Source organism: Chinchilla lanigera, unplaced genomic scaffold (assembly GCF_000276665.1).
Source record: "Chinchilla lanigera isolate Chin_1 unplaced genomic scaffold, ChiLan1.0 scaffold00037, whole genome shotgun sequence".
Lineage (NCBI taxonomy): Eukaryota > Metazoa > Chordata > Mammalia > Rodentia > Chinchillidae > Chinchilla > Chinchilla lanigera.
Window position 1 is genome coordinate 12,425,293 of NW_004955438.1, and position 21,909 is coordinate 12,447,201.

General features: G+C 44.0%; 1 protein-coding gene across 4 annotated transcripts in view; it reads left to right on the top strand.

Moving 5' to 3' along the window:
* The window catches only part of Tdp1 (tyrosyl-DNA phosphodiesterase 1), an 88,454-nt gene that overhangs the window by 3,503 nt on the left and 63,042 nt on the right, over positions 1-21,909 (top strand). For all 4 annotated transcript variants that reach the window (XM_005390276.2, XM_005390279.2, XM_005390278.2 and 1 more), the window contains 5 exons: positions 4,768-5,330; positions 7,692-7,735; positions 8,894-8,949; positions 12,049-12,145; positions 16,097-16,131. In XM_005390276.2, coding sequence (XP_005390333.1) covers positions 4,775-5,330; positions 7,692-7,735; positions 8,894-8,949; positions 12,049-12,145; positions 16,097-16,131 — 788 coding nt within the window. In that variant the 5' untranslated portion in view covers positions 4,768-4,774. The remainder of the gene's footprint in view (positions 1-4,767; positions 5,331-7,691; positions 7,736-8,893; positions 8,950-12,048; positions 12,146-16,096; positions 16,132-21,909) is intronic.

The following is a 21,909-nucleotide window of genomic DNA, read 5'->3' on the forward strand; positions in this document are numbered from 1 at the left end:
GTTTTGATCACACTTTGTATTCCCTAGGAGAGGAGGTCATGGGAGTTCCTTAAGATTTTGCAAATTGTGCTGGCTGTGGCAACGCACACTCTACCAAAATCTGAACAATAAAAGATTAACATGGCCTCTGTGCAGGGTTAACACACAGATTTGAGAAACATTCCATATATTTGAAAAAAAAAAAAAAAAAGATTTTGGTCTCAGTTTGGAAGCTGAACCCTTTCTCACCCAAAGCTCTGAGGCCCACTACTTGCTTTAGAATAGAGAAGCAATCTAGAGAGAACAGCTGGGGTGGGCGCAGGGTCTGGGATTGAAAGCAGGGCCTCCTGCTTGCTAACCAAGTACTCTGCCACTCCCAGTCCAGCCTGAGGGCTCTTATTCGAAGATTCTGTTCCATTCCTTGCTTTAGAACTGTTTCAGAATTCATAGAAAGCTAGAGTTGACACTCAGAGTAGTTTTTCCTAAGGTGGTTCTTTTGTTCTTAAGTACTTTTTTAAAGTCACAAGACTGTAGCCACTAAAACAGTACCTTGAAAGGGAATTGTGAACCCGGAGATACAACTTTTGCAAAAGAGGAGACCCAGTGATGGAGAGAGCGGGGAGGGAGGGGAGGGAGAAAGAAGGGAGTAAAAAAAGAATTGAGATTTGTTATGTAAAATCACCACCAAGTCCACACAAAGGATGTAGTCATTTTGTTTTGTTTTGTTTTTGTCTTTTTGAGACAGGGTCTCCCTATGCAGTTCAGGCTGCCCTTGAGCTCACTTTAATAGCCCAGGCTGGTCTCGAACTCGCAAAGATCCTCCGGCCTCAGCCTCCCAAGTGCTGGGATCACAGGCCTGCGCCACCATGCCCGGCTGAATGTAGTCATTTGTACTGTAAACATGTACTAATAAAAAAAATTTAACAGGAAATGTGTCATCTTAAACACTTTATCCAGCAATCTCTAGAGTCTAGAACATTAGTAAAACCTAAGTTTAAAAAAAAAAACACGTTTAAAAATAAATACCTGTGCTGCTTAAGTAGTGTTAGGTAGGAAATCATCGTGAATTAAATGCAGAGAACCTGGCATTCAGACTTTACTATAACAGTACACTTCCAGCATGCTTAGTCATCTGGTTTCTTAGTGCAGGTTAGAAACAGTTCAGGAAAGCGTCTGTACTGAGGGTTTTCAGAGCTTCTGGAAGCAGGTTGAACAGAGTAGAATTGAACAGAAAACTCAGAAAGCAGATGTGAAGGTTCATAAGACAGACACAATCTAGGATCATTTGTTACACGAGCCAGGTGATACCACATGGTAGAGCCAACAAATTCCAGACTCTTGTGCACAACTAGCAAAGAACTGCAAGCATAAGAAAACGCAGCTACATTTATAGAAGATCACCAGAAGATGTACTAGGGCAGGTCCGCGGTGACACAGATGTGGCATGAACAGAAAAGTGGTGCCAGGATGACAGGAAAGTAAAGAGCACACAAACAGATAAATCAAGCTTTTGGACATCCAGCCCAAGTGCCTCTTACTAAGTTTCTGGTAAGATTGACCAGGTGCTGAGTCATATTCTGGGGCATCTGGGAAACAGGAGTTTCCCAGAGTTCACTGTGATTAAATTACATGCACAAGATGCTGTCCATATTTATTAACCTTCCATGAGGTTTGAGGGGGGAAAGGTTACCAAAGGTCAGGCCACAAGATCGAAAGTGCATGTGCTGTGGCCTGGAGCTTTAGAGAATTCTGGGTCTTTCATTTATTTTTGCCTCTCAGAATAATGGAAGGAGAGTTGGCACTGGGGTGTTGCCTAAATTGAAGTGGATGGAGAGGAGTGATCTCCCAGCTGAGTCTGTGCTGCCTGTACTGCAGGGACCTCACCCTCTCCAGTCCCTGAAGCTTTGGCTAGCTCCAGAGCCATGAAGGATGGGTCTCCATGCACTTTACCTAAGAGCTCCTTGAAATGTGTAATTTACAGAAAAAATACTATCTCATTTGGTAGTTAACTGAGAAATTATGAGAAGTAATAAGTACCTCTAAAATAAGTTTTTCTGCCCTGCGTGGTGGCGCAAGCCTGTAATCCCAGCACTCGGGAGGCTGAGGCAGGAGGATCATTTCAAGTTCAAGACCAGACTGGGCTACAAAGTGAGCTCAAGGCCAGCCTGAACTGCATAGTGAGACCTTGTCTCAAAGAGACAAAAAAAAAAGAAACAGAAACAAAATAAAATAAGTTTTTCCACTTGAAACATGCATTTATTTATCTAGAAACATGTATTTATCTAGAAATATTTTAATGCAGCATAAATTTTATTTTTAAGGAATGTAGGTTCTGTGGGTAGAATACTGTAGTTTGTCTTGCTTGGCCCTACTTAACCTCTTTCAGATAACAAAACTTGACGATGCTCTAGCACAGACTTTTGGGTTTTGTGATTTTCCTCTCAAAATTATGGGGCCCTTGTTAAAACGATGGGCCTCAGCAGTCACAGAAAAACATACATAGGCTCCATGGCTCAGTGATCACAGGTTTCAAAAACACACCCTCGTTTCCCTGCAATTTCCTCCTGCAGACCCCATAAAAACCCTCAGCCTGTGAGGGGCCACAGCTCTGCTGCTTGCTTCCTCACCGTCCCTCTCCAGTTTTAATCCCAGGGACCCCTATACTCCACTGTGGAGCTCCCTGCCTTTGCTTTTTTCCTTATGCAGGTTATTAATCTTTCAGGGGGCAGTAGGTACTGGGGAATTGAACCCAGGGCCTTTGTGCTTAGCTACATCCCAAGCCCTTTTTTTTTTTTTTTAAAACTTTGAGATAGTCTGAAGTCAGGTGGAATTCAAACTTGGCAATCATCTTGCATCAGTCTTCCAAAACTGGTGGGATTATAGGCTTGTACCACTATGCCTGGCCCAGTACAAGTCCTTTCTCTGCAGGTTTTCATAGCTTCATTTAGGATCTAGACAGATAATTTTCTCATATTAGTTGCATCCTCATGGAAGTACCAAACCAGGACAGGAAAAATAGGAAGAAGAGAGGAAAAACTGTGTAATGTTAAAATTGTACTTTTAATTTATTTATTTTTTCTAAAAAAACTGCAGGTTCAGGACACAAACCCAGTCAAAAAAATTCCTGAAGTCCTTAAACAAAACAGTAAGCCTGGGCTACTTCCTTTGACCTGAAAATGGGCCTTTTATAAATCATTCCTGCTTGTTTGTACCCTGGGTCTTTCCCTATGGATTGGCTGTCGCTCTATCACCTGGATGGGGCAGGGGCTTAGAGCGAGATTTTTGCAGGTGCAGTCCCTCTTTCCTTGAGAGGGAAAAGAACACACATGGGGCAGACATCAGTTCAAAAGGCAGGCAGCTGCAAGACAGCAGCCTGTGTCTTTACTGTTTAACGCTTATACAGGTTGTTATCATGTATTTACATTCTTGTATACAGACATGACTAGTGTGCACATAGTCAGCTACTGCTAAGTCATCCGTATGCAACTGAGCTAGACTGCAGGGTCCTGTCCTCAAAGCTGGCCAGGGGCATCCTTATATTCCCCCTGAGCTTTAAAGCCTAAAGCAGTCCTTCTGGAGTGGTGCCCCACAGCCTGCAACACCTGTCACCCATGAATGGGCCATCACACTTACCCTGCAGAAAGACCTGTCTCCTTTTATCTATAATTTTAATCCCCTCTTTCCATAGATTCACAAGTTCTATAAGTTTCCACTCCCAAACCTCCCCATAAATATACTGAGGCCAGAAGCGTCTCTGCCTTGCCACCTCTATTTCTTTGTGTACTTTTAAAACTTTGCCCAATCCCTTTGTGCCTCTTACATTCTTGGTGTGATGAGTCAAGGGTTCCCACCATCTCTGCTATAGGGACTCCCACAGGTGACAGTCCCTAGAAAGAACATCGGTACAGAAGTGATCATTTAGTATTGCTTTTGAGGGCCTAGTTACGCTTATGCTAAGAGGCTTGTCTTTGAAAGAGTAAGACTGATATCCTCACAGAAGTCCTGGGGGTGTCTATACTTGAATAAAAGCTAGACCTGTAGATTCCAATTTGACTTTAAAAATTTAAACATAGTCAGAATTACTCATGAAATTGGCTTTAAACCCAAGCACCTGTTACAAATTTCAGGGTTCAGAGTAAACATTTTGCTTTTGATCTTGGCTCCAACTGCCTTTCCTGGGGCATCTAAGATAACATGGTTTTGATTGAAAGACAAAAGGTAGGGATGGAGAAGTGTTGTGGTTGATATATTGTGTCAATTTAGAAAGTTTAGAAGGTTAAATAAGTAACTCAGCAGGGGCCAGGGTCCTTTGTAAACATCCTGTGCGGGAGGAAGGCACAGAGATGATGTGGGTATGGCTAGCCTGCTTACAATATAAGGGAGGAAAAAAGGCTTGCTCCCCTCCTTTTGCTCTTGTTGCTTTTGCTGTCTTCAACTGCTGCCCCCATGTCATGCCACCCTGCCTTGGAGCCAGCTGATTACAGACTGAAAAACCTCCACAAAATGTGAGCTAAGTAAACCTTTCCTTTCTTCATTGTGGATATTGGGTATTTTGTCTCAGCAGCGAGAGAAAGGTAACTAAGACAAGAAGGTAACCAGGGTTTTTGCTGGTAATTTTTCAACTTGCAGATTTTGGTAACAGTTGTTTGGTAACAGTTACAAGGCTTAGCTTTGGATAGGAAGGCTGCATGCATGGCGGAAGTTCATCTGAAGGGAATTTGAGAACCATGGGATTATTTTGCCAGGGGACCAGAAATGAGATATAATGTTTCTGTCTTTCCTTTGCAGAAGTACAATGTCTCAGGAAGGCAGCTATGGGAAGTGGACATTATCCAGTAGTGAAGAAAGTGAGGATGAAAAGCCAGAACCAGAGAAGCCCTCTACCTCTTGTGTCTGCACTGAGCAGGGAGCAGCGCAGGAGCTGAGCTACACCTGCTCCGAGGCCCGGAAAGCTGCACACAAGAGACAGATCTCACCAGTGAAATTCACCTATGCAGATTCAGTTTCGCCTGCCAAGAAGCAGACAAGTAGTCCCCAGGATGACCTGGGCTGGTGTCTCTCGAGCAGTGAGGATGAGCTGGAGCCAGAAACACAGCAAACGCAGGCTGAGCGCACGGTGGTCAGAGAGGGAAAGGATATCCCCGCTCCCAAAGATTGTGCTGCCCACAGAACCGGAGATCATGGCCCTCCTGCCAGACACAGGCTCAAAGAGGAGAAAGACGAGTATGAGACGTCAGGGGAAGGCCAGGACATTTGGGACATGTTGGATAAAGGAAATCCCTTCCAGTTCTACCTCACCAGAGTCTCAGGAATTAAGCTGAAGTACAACTCCAAAGCCCTCCACATCAAAGGTAAAGATGTAAGGTGACCAGGAGCTGTAGAGTTACGCCTGAGAGTGTTCTCCTTGGTAAATCAGGGAGAAAAGCCTGGCCTGAGCTCCCAACAACCTGTCCCTGTGGTTGTCACTACTCCCAGGGGGCAAAATGTTCTTTCTGACAAGCATTAATTTGACCACAAACTGTTTACTTAGAGCAGGCATTCAGAGGATGTTTCTCAAGAGCCTATTTAGCTCAGCCCCTTGTACGCTTAATGTGGTGTTTAGAATTGTTTCACTTTGAAATAAGATGAAACTTGATCAGGAACACATTATTAACAAAGTCACCAAGCCTAAGCACAGTAGTTCTCTCTGGTCCCTGGCCCAGCAGCACCAGACCGGCCTGGAACTTGCAGAAAATTCAAAATCTCTGCTCCACCAGATTCTTCCACTCAGATCCTTCTCATAAGCCCTCCTGGGCTCTGATATCTGGTCAGGGCTCAGAACCACTGCTTGCCAGCCTAGTTTGGCTTCCTGGTGATGAAGGGGCAGAAGACAGCAAGGCAGTGTGGGTAGATGTTTCAGCCGTGCTGGGAAGAGGGTCTCTGGTTCTCCTGATTCCACACGGGGAAATAGCGGGAGCTTAGAATCAAAGGCACAGATTCCCAGCGTCACCATTCATTTTCTCTGTTACTGCACAAGACCTGACATTCTCCAGATTTCTGTGTGCTCCTCTTTAGGCTGGGGATTGAGAGAAACAGGAGCCAGGGCGTGAAGTATCAGCGTAGTATATTCACATGGCAGATCCACACAGTATGTCACCCTTCTCGCAGATTAACTTTACTTCTGGCTCAAAATCAAGAGTACATCATCCACTGTCAACAATACTTCTATGTATCAAATATGTAATTGTACATTTTATTTATTCTGTGTGATATATAAATGTTGGTGCCTTTAATCCTGTACTGTAGCAAGTTGAGTTCTATTGTTTTTCATTGTGAGAGTTTCATACGTAGAAGGTACTTTGAAGAAACATAAGACAGTTGTCAATTTTTTGTTTTGTTTTGTTTTGAGAGAGATTAGCACAGGAAACAGAAGTCTACAAGCTTTGGTTGTACGAAATAAAGTGATAAAGACTGGCTGTGGGCACAAGCTGTTCAGGAAGGGAGATAGCGTCATGAGTGGAATTTTACCTAGGCTTTAATCCTCATAAGAGCTTTACGAGTAGATGTTCCAGTTGTCCTCCTTGGATAGGTAATAGAGCTGCAGTGTAGAAAAGTTAACTACACTGCTCAAGGTCACAGAGCTGGCCAGTGATAGAACTACAACTTGTTTAGGAGTCACGCATACGGCATTCGAATCCATGCTGTTTGAGATAGGACATTAACGTACACCATAATTGTGGGCTGTCTAGAAAATTGCATGGGGGAAGAAGGACTTCCAGTGGTCCTTGAAAGAGGGTAGAACTTGGAAAGGTAGAGATGCTGGTGGGGGCCAAGTTGAGCAATGTATTGCACTTTCCTCTTCATACAGTAGGAACTAACTTGGAAGTATCTACTTGTTCTTTTAAAATCTTTGTACCCCAGCATCTAGATCAATGTCTGGGAGACAGGAAACCCACGGTAAATACCTGTAAAGTAAGTAATTGAGCCCCTGCTCTTTGCCCTCAGAGGCAGCCTAGTGGGTTAGAGCAAACTGGAGCCTGACACTCTAGATCCAACTAGGACCCTACCCCTTCCTAGCTCTGTGGTTATGGGCAGCCTCCAAGGGAGACTTGTCCTCATCCACAAAAGAAGAGGAGCAGAACCTGCCTCAGAAAGTGGCTGGGGGAGTGAGAGCTAATATGTGGGAAGTGCCAGGCACCTATGACGTCCTCCACAGTTGCCCCCATAGGATCAAAGATGGAGATGACCGGGCCCACCTCTTGTGATATAGCTCGCAACCAGAAACATTCTGGTCTGACGTGAAGTTTAAATGGGTGCCAAATGGGGTCTTCTTAAAGGTGACTGGGAATACCAGGCGTGGCAGTTTAGAACCGTGGGAATCCAGTGCTCCAGGATCCCAGAGAGGCGCTGGGACACGAGTGGATACCTGAAGAAGGTAAGGATTCAGAGATCCTGGAAAGAAAAAGAGGTATCATGACCATGGGTGTTGACAGTCACCCAGTACTAAAGTTACAGATTTTAGTTTTACATTGTATTTTATAAAAGAATATAGAATTAAACATTAAATACCGCAGGGAAATTTTCTGAAACATTAACGCGTAGCTTTGTAATAGTTCTCGGTTTACTGTTCTCTCAGCCAGATCTCGGTGATTGGTAGCCGTTTAATAAGGTAGTTGTGATTGTTATGACCACAGGACTTTTGTCTGAGTGTGAATCGTGTTTCTCCTTTGTAGATATTTTATCTCCTCTCTTTGGGACACTTGTTTCCTCTTCTCAGGTGAGTTTGTGGGTACATTGTTTTTTACTCAGGTGAAAACAAAGAAATAATTAAGCAACTTTATAAGAAAGTATGAGAGGTAGGGATGTGTGCCTCAGTCCTGTGCAAAGTCCCTGAGATGGCACATGCCTAAGAGTCTGGCATCAAGCGCTGCAGTTGTAGGATCCATGGGCATGGAATGTGGATGTCACTGTCGGTAAAGGTGCCTGACTTTTGATCAGACCACACAGACTGAAGAACTTCTTGGAACACGGATAATCTCAGAGGACTCTTGTGCAGCCACCCGCAGAGGGGTGGATAGAGTGGTGAAGGCAGATCTGATTTGACTTAAAAAGTATGAGAATGCCCTGCACCTCCCAGAAAGGTGTGAGTAGAAGTTACGGGTTCTTGTGCATGTTCTGTGGCTCTTACCTGACTGAGCTGGTCCCTTTGTGTTGATAAATCACATCAAGAGTACCAAAGAACAGTCAGAAGAAAGGGCTTTGTCCCTCACAAGCCAAGCTGTCTGTGTCCTTTGTGTTTGGTTTGGCCTTGAGAGTTCTGGTCTCTAGATGGAGTGGGGTACACCTGTGGGTGCTCCCTCCTAGACTGAGCTCCTATGCCAGGATGGCCCCAGGTGTGTGAAGGTCCCACAGGTAAGACCAGCTTGTGGTCAGAATGTGATTGTTCACAACCTAGTGAGTGCCCAGCACCAAATATGTGTGTACCCAGCTAGTGAATAAGTTGGGCTGAAAGGAAATTTTCTTGCCTAAAAATCCTGGGGTCTTTTCTCCAGAATCTGTCATTTTATAATCACTTGGGAGAAAACGGATACATGTTATAAGCTCCTTTATTTAAATTAATAGCAGGACTGTTAGAAATAATGTAGCGACATCCCGTTGACAAGTACAAATGCTGCCAAAGCATGCGGAGATAATTTCCTTAGAACCTATTTTTCTTGTACATATGGCTGCATTTATGCAGATTCCTTTAACCATGTATTCCTTCAGGATAAAATTTAGGTTTATTTATGAGTATTGCAGCATAGCTGTACAGGTTTATAAATTATATATGTAGCGTGTTCTTATTTTAGAGTTTCTTTCAGCTTAATGAATGGTGGTTCTTCTGAACTGCTTGGCTGCATAACCTGTGGCTCAGTTCCTTTTCTTTCACTCCTAGTTTAACTACTGCTTTGACGTGGACTGGCTTATAAAACAGTATCCACCAGAATTCAGGTGAGTTCCACAGGTAACAGAACACTATAATAATACTGTAACAAAGCTATAATAAAACCGGATTGCTCTGAAGCACAAGATGTGTATTTCTCATATGAAAGCCACCCATCTTTTTAAAGTATTTATTTTGAAGCTATTGAAATCATATTGACGTTAAGTCATTTTGAGCAAATAGCATTTTAAAGTCTGTTTAATCACACGCGTTCTTTTAACAGATCGGAGCATTTTCCTCTGTGCTCTCTGTGCCCAGAAGTAGGTAAAGGCAGACTCCAAGTCAAATACCAGAACTTCATGCCCAATGTTAATCTGGAGGAGATGATCATTTCCGGTGGGCCTGGACCTGCACATGGCCAGATGCTGTGCCCTGCCTAGCCTGTTGGCCCTGCTCTTTTCATGAGGATCTCTGTGCTTCTCCTGTGATTCTTCCTGTAGTTGTGGAGTTAAAGAAAGAGGGTTGTGGGCTTCCCCTCAGTTAGGCTGTGGAGTGATATGGGCAGTTCATCAGCTGCATGTTAGGCAGTGCAGGCCAGTAGAACTTAGCATCGTGACGTGCCGCCTGTCCTTGTTTCTGGTAGATTTGTACATCGGGGAAAAATGACTGTCAGGGTCCTCAACAGTCTCGGTGCATAGAAGGCATCAGATTGTGGAAACCTTTGTCATTTGAGAGGGTAAAATGTTGCTGAAGTTTCTTGAGCAGCTTTGGCACTCAAAGGCGCATGTTTAATCTATAATATGAAGGATGAGTTTTAGCTGCATGTTAATAGAAAACGCAAAATAACAGTGGTTTAAACAAAGCAAAAATTAGTTTTTCCAGCCCAAGAAGTGCAAATGGTGTACATTTGTGGTCTGGATTGGGGGACACCGTAGTTTTCTCCAGGATTTATCTACCTGTCTTCTGGCTTTCTGTCCCACGTGGTATGTGATTTCAGTGTTCCAAGTCACCTCCTGCTCTAGGATGGCAGCCAGAGCCTCGGCTCACTTGTTTGTGTTCCAGGTAGCAAGGAAGAAGAGAAGGAAGGAAGGAAGGGCTCACGACCCAGTTGTGCCCCCATGAGCAGCTGTCCTGCTGGCCCCACACAGCATCTACCTGCCCCTCATTGAGCGGAGCTCAGGTGCATGACAGCCAGCTCTAAAAGAGGCTGGGAATGTGACCTTCCAGCTGAGCACAGCTTGTCCTGCATGAAATCAGGGTACTGCTAGAAAGGAGAGACTGGATAGCTGGAATAGTGAGTGGGCTCAGCCCCAAACCCCTCCTAGAACTGCATCCCTGGGTATGGCATGAGTGTTTTCTGCTCTTCCTCCCTTTGCTTCTCAAAGACCTTGACATCAGATGTCACCCCTTTACGGTGTTGCCAAAGCACACGCTAAAATCCCATTAGTACCTTTTATGGGTGGAATCTCACTTTAAAAAGGGTCTGTTGCAGTCCTAAGCCTCAACACCTCAGAGTGCAGGGGTATTTGGGGATAGTCCTTATAGAGGTCATTGGTCAAGTTAAAATGAGATCATAGGGTGGCCACTACTCCAGTATAACCAGTGTCCTTATAAAAAGGGAAAGCTTGGATACACACACAGAGAAGACCCTGTGCAGACATAAGGGTGCCATGTACACCCCAAGGAGTGCCTGAGGCTACCTGCAGCCAGGCTGAGGCCTGGAACAGATTCTTCCTCTCAGCCCCCAGAAGGCAGTAACCCTACCAACATCAGGACCTCAGATTTGTTTCCTTCAGAGCTGTAAAACAATGTTTCTATTTAAGCCCTTGTCTTACACTGCTTTGTTACAGCAGCTGTAGCAAACTTACACAGTGTGCACTGGACTCTCAGTAGCTAAAGTAGGAGGGCAGAGGAGTTCTTTCTCCCGTTCACCCCCTCACTGCGCAGTGCATCTTGGGAACATGCTCAAGCATTGAAAGGATGGGGAGTGTCGAGTTTGGGTGATATCCATCGTTCATAGAAAATTTCAGCCCAGGAGAGTTTGTACCTCATTGCACTGTGCAGATGCTGCCTTTTTATAATAGTTCACAGAACCCATAAATTTGGAGGAATTCGTGAAAACCTCAGCTTTTATTAATCTGTTATTTTTAAGATGTCTTTATGGTCTGGTAACATGTCTTGTTTCCAGGTGACAAATGCATGAATGTTTCTTACATTACTCTCTAAGCTGCTATTCTAGTTGTCAAAATTTTTTTTCAAGTAAGAAAAAAGTTAGGAATATGTGCTTTGTACTTTTAGCTGAGAATTTAGAATAAAACTTACATGGGCATAAAGCATCAGTGCTGCAATTGCATTTCCTACAATGTTCCTTTCTAGTTGAGTGTTATCTCCTCATGTGTGGCAGAGAAGCATTCTGCAGTGTAATTGATAAACGTGAAAGTGGCTGCAGTTGTTTCTCTTGATTGCTTATTGAAGAAAAATTCAATTTTTGTTGTGTTAGGCAAGCTTGTAAAAAGATACATTGATTTCTAGGGATCGTCTTTCTTTGAATTAACTGGAGATCAAGGATCCCTTAAATGCGTTTTTAATCTATTCCTGAAGAGTGGTTTTATGTAGTCTTTGAAATTTAAAAAATTGCAATGTACTTTGGGCTGGGGTTCATTGGAATCTAACTACCTATTAATACATCTGCATTGTGCTGTGGGCTTGGGCCTATTTCCTTTTGTATCCTGGGTCCTGCACAGTATCCAGAGCAACTAGTAGGAGCTGATAAATAGAAGCCCAGAGTGAATCCATTGCTTTATCCAAAACAATTGTGTATGGACAGTGATGACTGTGTACCTTTAATGTATTTGATCTTAAATATATTAACACAGAGGTTCCTATGTGCTACTTTGGACTAAAGAAGGTAATTGCTCAAGGGCCTTGCTCAAGTCCCAGGCCCTCTGTGTTGCAGCAGCCTATGGGATCAGGCCACATGGCCCCTTTACAAGGGCAATGCGCACAGCTAATGAATAAGCACCTGCTGAGGCTGTGGGTTGGGCTCTGCACTCAGTCACAACAGGCAGAAGCAAATGTCTAGTGGTACAGAAACCAGCATTCCTCTAAGAGGCAAGATGTTCAGCTTCATGAATGACTCATCTTAAATGCTTCTCATCACTTTTCAGGAAGAAACCAATCCTGCTTGTGCACGGTGATAAACGAGAAGCTAAGGCCAGTTTGCATGCCCAGGCAAAGCCTTATGCCAACGTTTCCCTGTGCCAGGTAAGCCACCTGTGGCCACTTGACATCGTGGTCAGTCTGAGAGTTGGGAGGAATTTGAGAGCTTCAGTCCACCCTCCCACCCAGTGCAGCAGTCCTTCCCACCGTATCACCAGCAGGTATTTGTCTAGCCTCAGTCTAAACACTTCCTGAGATAGCCCAGTCCATCTGTGGGAGCCACTGATGGTTGGAAATATTTCTTTTTATCTTAACCTTAAAAGTCTCTCTGCCTGTAATTTCCACCCATTAGTCCCAATTTTCTGGAACCAACAGAGTATATTTCTTCTTTGCTCTTGTCGGTGAAAGAATCCATCCTGTTGCTCTTAGTTCTCTCTCTTCCTAGTGTAAACATTCAGCTTCCGCCAGGTTTCAGTGTGGATCCATATCTTTTTCTCAGCCCTGTTTGTACTCTGTTTGCAGCTAGTTTGTCCATGTTCCTTTTTTTTCTTTTTTAAGTACTGGCGTTTGAACCTAGAGCCCTAGAGCCCTAGAACCCTAGCACCCTAGCGCTGGGTTGGAACCTAGAGCCCTAGAGCTGGGGTTTGAACCTAGAGCCCTGCACAATGAGCTACATCTTGTTCTTATTTCTTTTTAATTTTGAGACAGGGTCTTACCAAGTTGCACAGGCTGGGGTCCAATTTATAGTCCTACCTGAGCGTACAGGGTGCTGGGATGACAGACAGGCCCCAGCACAACTGACTGTGCCTCTTGAAACCAGAGTGTCAGCACTGAGCAGCACTATAGTGTCAGCACTATAACCAGCACTGCACTGGTTATAGTGCAGTGGCTGCAGGTCTTTGCTGCTATTGACACTTTAGCCACCGTCTTCAGTTCTTTTTCAGTCGGTTACACCTGAGGTCTATACTGGAGCGACTCATAGCTTAAAAGCCTGTAAGGAAATCTAACAGTGAGGGAGCCCTGAATGGTTTCACAATGGGTGAGTCTGCTTGCTTTGCTGGAGCCAGTGCAAAGTAGAAAAGGAAGGATACGTACTCAAGAACCATTATCCAGTTTCTCTAGTCTCCCATAATTTTATCTTTGTACTTTGTAGTCACCCTGAATGTGACCAAGTGAATCTTGGACGTTTGTTATGACCGATTGCTTTATACTCTGCGCCCAAAATGATCTCTTAGTTCATGGGCCATTTTCAACAACAACAACAACAAAAACAGATAAAATGAGAAGAAAAGGAATTCACAAGAATTTTTTACATTTGTGGAAATGGTAGTTATGAATTAGCTGGTGAAATGGTCATCTTTTCATGTTCCTTTTAGCAAGATTATGAGTCCATGCATGAGAAAACGTGGTAAAAGATAACTTTTGTAACTGTTCTCTTTGTCAGCAACTTAGTGAAATTGGCTCAAGATTTCTGCCCTTGGAATACAGAGACATGGTACCCAGGTTCCTGTTCTTTGCTGTTTTCCTTCTGGTGTCTTTTTTTCTCCACTGATGCAAGATTTCAGAATTTCAACTCGCATTTTATCACTCTTCTTGCCGACTATAAATGTGTGTGTGTGTGTGTGTGTTTAAGATTTAAAAAGTGTGAGAGCTCAGTCAGATCAACTTTAAACATACCTCACAATATTTTTCGTGATTTAACCCATTGCACTTTCTATAAATGTGGTTTCCAAATGCTCCTTCTTCCACCCAACATGAGTTCATCTTCTGCACATAGATGTGCCTTTGCTAAAAGGGCACCGAAAATGCTGTTGTTTTGAGTCTGTTCCCAGCAAAAGAGGCTAACCTGGAGTAGGGTAGACACAGGCAGAGAGCAGGTAGAAAGGGAATCCTGAAAAGCCGGGATTAAATAAATGGAAATAGAAACAGTTTCGAATCGAACTATATTGAAAAGTTTGGTAGTCCTGCTCTTGGGAACACGCTCTGGACCTGCCACAAGAGGGCGTAAGGAGACCCGTCTTGGCAAAAAAACAAAGAACTGTGTGAGTAGCTCAATGCTAGTCCTAGTTACAGAAATGTGACCCTACCCTGACATGTTGAAATGCCTTTATATCTTGTTTTTGGCATGAACATTTAAATGTTTCCACAACACAGTGTCACTGAAGCAGGATGCAGACTGAGACTTCATGGCAGTAGTCGAACATCAGGTTGCTGGGGTTTTGTCCAGCTCTCTGCCTGGGTCCAGAGCTATAACAGAATTTTTCTTTTTTCTGCACAACTTAACTTTATTTCTCACTGTCCTGGAAAGTAGGACATCTAAAACCACGGTGCAAGACTATCTGGGTCCAGGGGAGGCCTCTTTTCCTGGCTTGTGGATGGTCACTGTCACATGGTATCCTCACTTAGTAGAGGGAATGGGGGCCCATACAATTGTTGATGTGTCTTTTCTTGTAAGAGCACTGTCTGTAGTTGATTACCCACCCACACACATGCATATGACTTTGTTTACTCTAGCCACCTCCGTAAAGTTCCTGTCTCCCAATCACATTGAGAGTTGGAGAAACGTATGAATTATGGATTCGGAGGCACTTAGCATTCAGTGCATAACACTGTGTCATTCTGGTCTTGTCCTGAAGCCTGATTGTTGAAGCCTAATTTCTTCTGTTCAGAAAGGATTACTAATGCCTTTATCACAGAGTTTTAAAGAATTTGGTGCATTAGCCGCCCCCGTCAAAAGCACTCATCAAATATTACCTGGTGTTATGCTTCAACTTGCCCAAAGCGTGTAACTTGTACAGAAGCCTGGTCTCTTGACCAGTCCTCCTTCTCAGCTAAGTGTCAGTTTACAGAGTGACACTCTTCCTTCTAACTGTAAATTCTAAAGACAGGAACAGTTCCCAGCTCTCTATCCTGTGGTTAGAGCACGCAAGCTCATGCCAGTGGTTAGCATCCCCGAGCACACATAGAAGAGCGCAGTCGCCTGGACTTCCGGTCGGCGGGCATCTCCCAGCAGGGCCTGTGTTGTACTCACCTGGGTCCCAGTGCTCATCGCTGCCCCCAGCAGACGGTACCATACCTCTGCTGTCATGGTAGGAAGGGTGGTCGTGATTGCTACTGTGAACAGAGCTCACTGCTCGCAGCCGCCCTTTGATACCCATTTTCTCATTTACTCCTGATGACTCAATCTCACTGTATTTTTTGGTAGTACTAAGAATTGAACCCAGAGCCTTCTCACTCATCTACATCCCCAGTACCCACTCCTTCCCCGCACTCTCTTTGAGACAAGGTCTTGCTGTATTGCCCAGGCTGGGCTTGAACTTGTAATCTTGCCTCAGCCTCCCAGGGTGTTGGAATTACAGGTGTGTGCCACAGCCGGCTAACAATACCCTGTTTTAAAAAAGAGAAAGCTGAGGCATAGAATCATAGGTGTTTTCCAGAGTCATACAAACTTGCGAAGGCAGGATCGCTTTCATAGCCCACCCCTTCTCATGTGCTCTGCTCCCCCAAGATCCTGCTGTACTGAATCCTGGGTGAGACGTTCACTTCTCCACGTGCCCTCATTCGTTCATGAAGAGGTCATTTTATAACAAAAATGGATTTCAATTTCTTTTTCTTTTTCAGCACTTGCTATGTGTCCAGTCTATTGAAAATGTCTATTTTAATTCATTGTCATTTATCATCTTTGTGTTGGCATCACATTGTTTCTTTTAAGTAAGCTCTGAAAACTATATTAATTTCTTGTATAGTATGCCAAACACCTAATTTAAAACCTTTGTGTAGAATCACATTTGTTTTATTAGTTTTTTGGCAACTAAAGAAATGAAATTTTTAATTCCTAATTACTATAATTTAAAATGTAATATATATTAAATCATTTTGGGGGAACCAAACAGTTTTGTGTTTTTTTTCTAATGAACGTTATGCCATAATAAAAGCTGTCAGTAGAGGGCAGTAGACAGTGCTTTTAGAACTTGACCCTTTTTACAATTTCTGATGATAGGAATATTATTGAGGCTTTTTTTTCCTTTTAAATAAGTGACTTCTTTTTCATCCTAGGCGAAGTTGGATATTGCTTTTGGCACACACCACACGTAAGTAACTTTTATGGAATGGGGGAGGTTAGGACTTTAATGCATCAAAGCATATTATTGCAAAAGTGCCTTTACAGGGACTAATTCGTGATCATGTTGCTGGAAGCTGGGGGGAAACAAAACTGTTAGTAGTGGAGTGAATGGAGTTGTTCTGTAATAGCTTTAAGATTTCATGCTGAGATTCTGGCTCTCAGCATGAAAGTATAAACCCCTGATTCTGAAGCGTCACCCTTGTGTTGACCTGGAAGGAGTAGATTAGGGCTCTGTGGTCCTTGTGATCCTTGATGCTTCTCTTTGTGAAGCTGTTACCACATTTTGGGTGCTGGAATGTCCTTCTGGAGGTGGGCTGTAGTCTGTCCTGAGCAAAGAATTGGTCAAGACAAGCACGAACAGTAGCAAAGTTTTATTAAAGGTGGGAAAAAAAAATAACAGTCTCTGCAGAGCAGTTTTGGGCCAAGTAAAAATAAGAAAACAAGTGTACCCTACAGCCTGAGAGCAGGCCCATGTAAGAGAACATAACAGCAAGAACTCAGTGTGGATGTCCTTTTGTATCACCCACTCCTCAGGCTGAAGTCAGGTCTAGGCCCTCTTACGGAAAACCTGCTTGAGTTCCTGAGAGAAGTCCACATGCAGGGCATTGGGAACTGTTCTACGCATGTGTCCTGGGATTTTGTAATAACGGGTCACACCTACTTCCCCAGACAGCTTTGCCAAGTCCTAATCTCCTGCCTCACAATGCTGTGCCTGTAGGCGCCCCCCGCTTTTACAAAGTTCTATGATCTGGAGAAGCATGAGCTGTATAGAATAGCATGCTGTTGGTCAGTTTCATACTACAATCAAAAGAAAGGCTATTTTACCAGAAGTTGTCGATTTAAAGACTAGCCCAGCTCAAAACAGATCTTTTAGAATAATTTGCTGAGGTATAAAACAGAGACAGGAAAAACTTCTGTTACTTCGTACTTGACACATTGAACCTAGTTTTCAACTTGACTCTCTCTTACATTGGATTTACAGGGTCCTTTTACAAAGTCATTGATTCTGCAAATGACAAAAAGAATAAGACATGGTTGCCAGGTGTGGTAGCACACACCTGTAATCCCAGCACTCAGGAGGCTGAGGCAGAAGGATTGCCATGAGTTCAAGGCCAGCCTAATCTACATAGCAAGACCCTGTCTCAGAAAAAAAAATCATGAATATGACGTGGTCATCCCTATTTTAATGTTTGCACAAATTACATTTCTCTGGAAAGGCTGTCTCAGAAGAATGTGACAAAGCCCCTCTTTCTTCCAAACCAGTAGTAGCAGTGGGTGACTGGCACCAACCCTCTTCCTCTGAGCGGAAAGGAGTCCCTTAGGACGGAGGGTTTGCCACAAGTCTGGCTGTGACTGCTGTTTTCCTGCTGTTGTGATGACCTGAAGTGATGGCATTATGGCCATTTTTCTCATTGTGTGCCTAAAACTATCCTTTTCCTGGTCTGTTTTGGGAAGGAGCCGGAGTGGAAGCAGTTGGGCCGCTCCAGGAGAGGATGGGTGCTTGCCACACGCCCTCCAGTTTAAGATGCGTGAAATAGAAGCTGCAGCGTCTGCAGACCATCCCTAGTGGGCAGCATTTGTCCACCAGAGGAAAGGGTTTGGGTTTGAGGACTGAGACTGAGTGCAAGCACCTCACTCGTGTGTAAAATGTTCTTTCATACTGAGCTTCCAGGATGCCAGTTTTAGCAGAGAATGCAGAGTGCCGTCAGAGAAGGGCCTCTCAGTAGTACTGGGCAGCACCAAATACGAAGGCCTTCGCTGAAGCTCCAGCATAAACACAAGTTCATGCCAAGCCCTGCTGCCCATCTGGTTTGTGGCTGTGCTCTGCTGAAACACCTGTGTCAGGTTCTTGTGCCAGCCCTGCGCTCCATGCTCCCTGATGAGCCTTCTGAGTGAATAATCACACCACACTGCTCTGCTGCCGGGTAACAAGAGATCCTGCGTTGTCATTTGTCAGTCATACTGTCAGTCCTGTGGGACCCTGTGGTAAGCCCACCCAAGAGCTAGCACAGTGACGCTTAGCTGAGTAAGTTGGATGGGTAGGTACCTTTTGTTTAATGTCCTTCAAAAAATTATTTGCAGGCTGAGGCAGGAGGATTGCAAGTTCAAGGCCAGCCTGGGCAGCTTAGGGAGACCGTGTCTCAAAAATAAATAAACAAGAAATAAAAGGGCCAAGGGTATAGCTCAGTGCTAGAGTGCTTGCTTCACATGCACAAGACCCTGGGTTTTACCCCCAGTATCACACACACGCACATGCATACACACACGTTATTTGGTCCTTTTCATTTTATAGACCAGAAAACAGGGGCTGGGGATTTAGCTCAGCGGCATAGCACCTGCCTGGCAAGCGTGAGGTCGTGAGTTCGATTCCCAGTACTGGATTTAAAAAAAAAAAAAAAAAAGGAAACTGAGGCCCAGAGTAGGTAAGTTGATTTTGCTTGGCCAGAGATGGAGACTGGAATAGAACTCATTTGTTTTCATTTGAAATTTGTTCTTTTTTGCTCACTCAGCCTTATCCCCCTAGCACCTAACAGTTTTTAGCTCAGAGTTTAAAATGCCCAGGAAATAATTCTAATAGCGCCTTTCCCAACTAGATAGTATCTGTAGTTTACATTTTGTAGAAATGCCAGGACCTCGAGCTTATGTCTTGAAACTAGTTTTGGTTGCTTCTTGTTTTATGAATTATCCATTAAATACCTCTTACGCTCTTAAGTCGCACACAGGAAGATATAGTTTATGTCCCTGCAGCTCTTTGACTTTTAGTAAGAGAAGTCATACACAGGTGGGTTAGGAGGGAAGGAGGAGAAAAGCCTTCCAGCTCATGGCAATGGGGTATAAGCTGCCTTCCCAGCCTGCTGGGCGGAGCTGGCAGCAGGAGCCCAAGGTGGTCTTGGAGTGGCTCACACCTGATCTAGCATGGACTGCGCAGGTGCTGTCTGCACAGCACATGGAGATTACCCAGATGCATAACCAAAATGCATAACCTAGATGCAGGTCTGGCCCCCTAATGCTCACAGTCTGGGTCCAAATGTGTCCTGTCCAATTTCTATAGGACTCTGTGCAAACATGTGGTCAAGGGTTTTAGGATAGCAAAAGCCTCCTAATCTTAGTCTCCTTCTCGTGACTGGGACACAATACCCAGCACCCACAATTTAAAGGAAAACTTTGTCTCACAGTTTGTAAAGATTTCAGTCTGTAGTTGGCTGGCTCCGGGCAGAATGGCCTGGCAGTGGGGAACCAGCCTTCTTAAAGGAGGAGCTGGGGAGGGAGATAAACCCCTCCAGGCCACGCCCCCAGAGACCCGCCTCTTCCAACCTCACTTCCTGGTTGTTCAGCATTAGGCCAGTCACCTTCCAGAGGCCCTATGTATAAGTTCATGAGGCTCTTGGGGAACATCTGTTATATAAACCGTAACACCCGCTGTCTGCGTTGGGAACAGTTACCTCTCCCGACCACAGAATAGATGGAGAGAAAGAGGCAAAGCAGCTCAAAGGCTAATGTCACTATCTAATCTGAAGGGAGCGAGTCACAGTGTGCCTGGGGTACACCTCTTCCCTCCCACCTCTAATTTGGGCCTCCCATACCCCTTCCTTTAGTCTCTTTCTCACCAAGACTGTGTCTCCCCCACCTTCTCCTCCTTACCCAGTACCATCAAATAAATGTCTGCCATTGCCACCACTAGCACTGTCAAAGCCATTCATAGTGGTGGGAGCACATGACGTGTGTGATTCCAGCCGTCTCTGCCCTGGTTAGCTTGGTGACCCGGATAATCCCCATGACTCCTTGAAGCCACAGATTCTGCGGTTGTCAAATGAGAAAGTCCTCCTCCTCTGGATTGCTGTTGGACAGTGCTGCCATGTAGGGAGCCAGCAGTCCCCTTTGTGGGGCTAGCTTCACGTTTGGGAAGTGTCCCACTACTCAGACAGTCGGGCAGATCTGCCTTGTTCAAGAGAGACTCCACTCCTCCCCCTTTTCTAGCTGTTTTGTATTTTGCAGCGCTGGGGATGGAACCCAGGGGCTCACACATGCTATCATGGAGCTACTCCTCAGAACCTTTTTAAAATTCTTTTGTGAGACAGTGTCTCAGTAAGCTACCCAGGCTGGCCTCAAACTTGCGGTCCTTCTACCTGGTCTCCCAAGTAGCTGGGGTTACAGGCATGTGCCACCATTCCCAGGCTCTACTTACCTGCCAGATTCTACCTATTTTAAACTGTTGCCTTATTGATGCTGTTTTGTCTATGAAAAAAATTAATATGGGTCCCTTTAAATTCCTATTTCTATTTTTCTAAGATTGACTGACATTAGTGCCTGATTTTCCTGATAAGTGATTCCTTGATTAGTAGAAATATTTGTAAAGCTTATAACATGAATCCATAACTGGCTTATCCTTAATTATAATCAGCTGCTAATGTGGCAAATGTGTGTGTGTGTGTAAATTCACCCAGATCTCAGTGAGACGTTTCATAACTGGAAAAAAGATGGCTCAGCAGCTGTCATTTCTCCAGCTTTGCATTAATTTACTGTTTGCTAGATTAGGTTAATTTCTCATCTTGGCAAGAACTAAAAAATCTCATTCTCTTTTTTGTTCGTGTATCCATTTTTTCCAGCCCTAGTGATTGAACCTGAGGCCTTTTCACTGAGCTATACTCTCAGCCTCTTTTTTTTTTTTTTGAGACAGAGTCTCACTAAGTTACTCAGGCTGGGCTAAAACTTGCTATCATTCTGCCTCAGCCTCCCAAAATGCTGAGATTATAGGTATGTGCCATCACACCTGGGTCCTTTGTTTTTTTTTTTCATCTTTTTATGCTTACCTTGCCCAAATAGAATGTATTTGGGTGATTGTTTATTTGAGAACCTGTGGTTTATTTTTTTGCATGTGTGAACGAAGTTATATCAGTGAGTATTAAGTAACATTCTGACCTCAGTGAAAATGATGAGTTAAGACAGCTACGACTTTGAGAAGTGACACTAGTTAAGGAAGGAAAACTTAGTTACTGAAATCATGGTAAGACAAGAGAGAAAACTAGATTACTGAAATAAAGATAAGACAAACAAGATAAAAATGATCTAATTGATTACAAAATAAAGCAAAGCACTAAAGTCATGGCAACGTATGCATGATTGTTTAACATTTGACAGAATGCATTTTGATTTCATTTACAATAGTCCCACGATGGGGTTGATCCTTCATGTTCCAAATGAAAAACAGAGGTTTGGGGACACCTGTATGGCTCACTTAGGGTCAGACAGTTTCTAAATGGCAAAGACTGGAACTCAGATCTTCAGACTTCGGATGGAAAGCTCTCACTTATACTCTACTTTGTCTCTCTCGCCGGCAAGAAAACAAAACAAATGTGTTTGATGATGAGAGCACCGAGGAAGCCCACTGGAAAAGAAAGGTCGCAGCCATGCTCAGCCGAGGAACAAAGGGAAGACTGGGCTGGCATCTGTGGAATACAAAAAAGTCAGTCTAATGAGGATGAAGCATCTTGTAAATTTTTTAGTTGCAACCCACAAGAAGAAATACTGTATGTCATATGTTTTAGTGTGCTACACAAGGATATATCTATGTACTGAAACCAAAGTTTCATGATCCAGTACTTTATTTAAATGTATACAGTATCTTGATTTCTTTTGTTTCAGTTGTTAAAACATGTGAGACATACCGTAGCAAGACGCTATGCCCATACTTGGAAAAACCCTGGGCAAGGCTCCCATTGTCGGTTAATAATATGATGCTGAACAT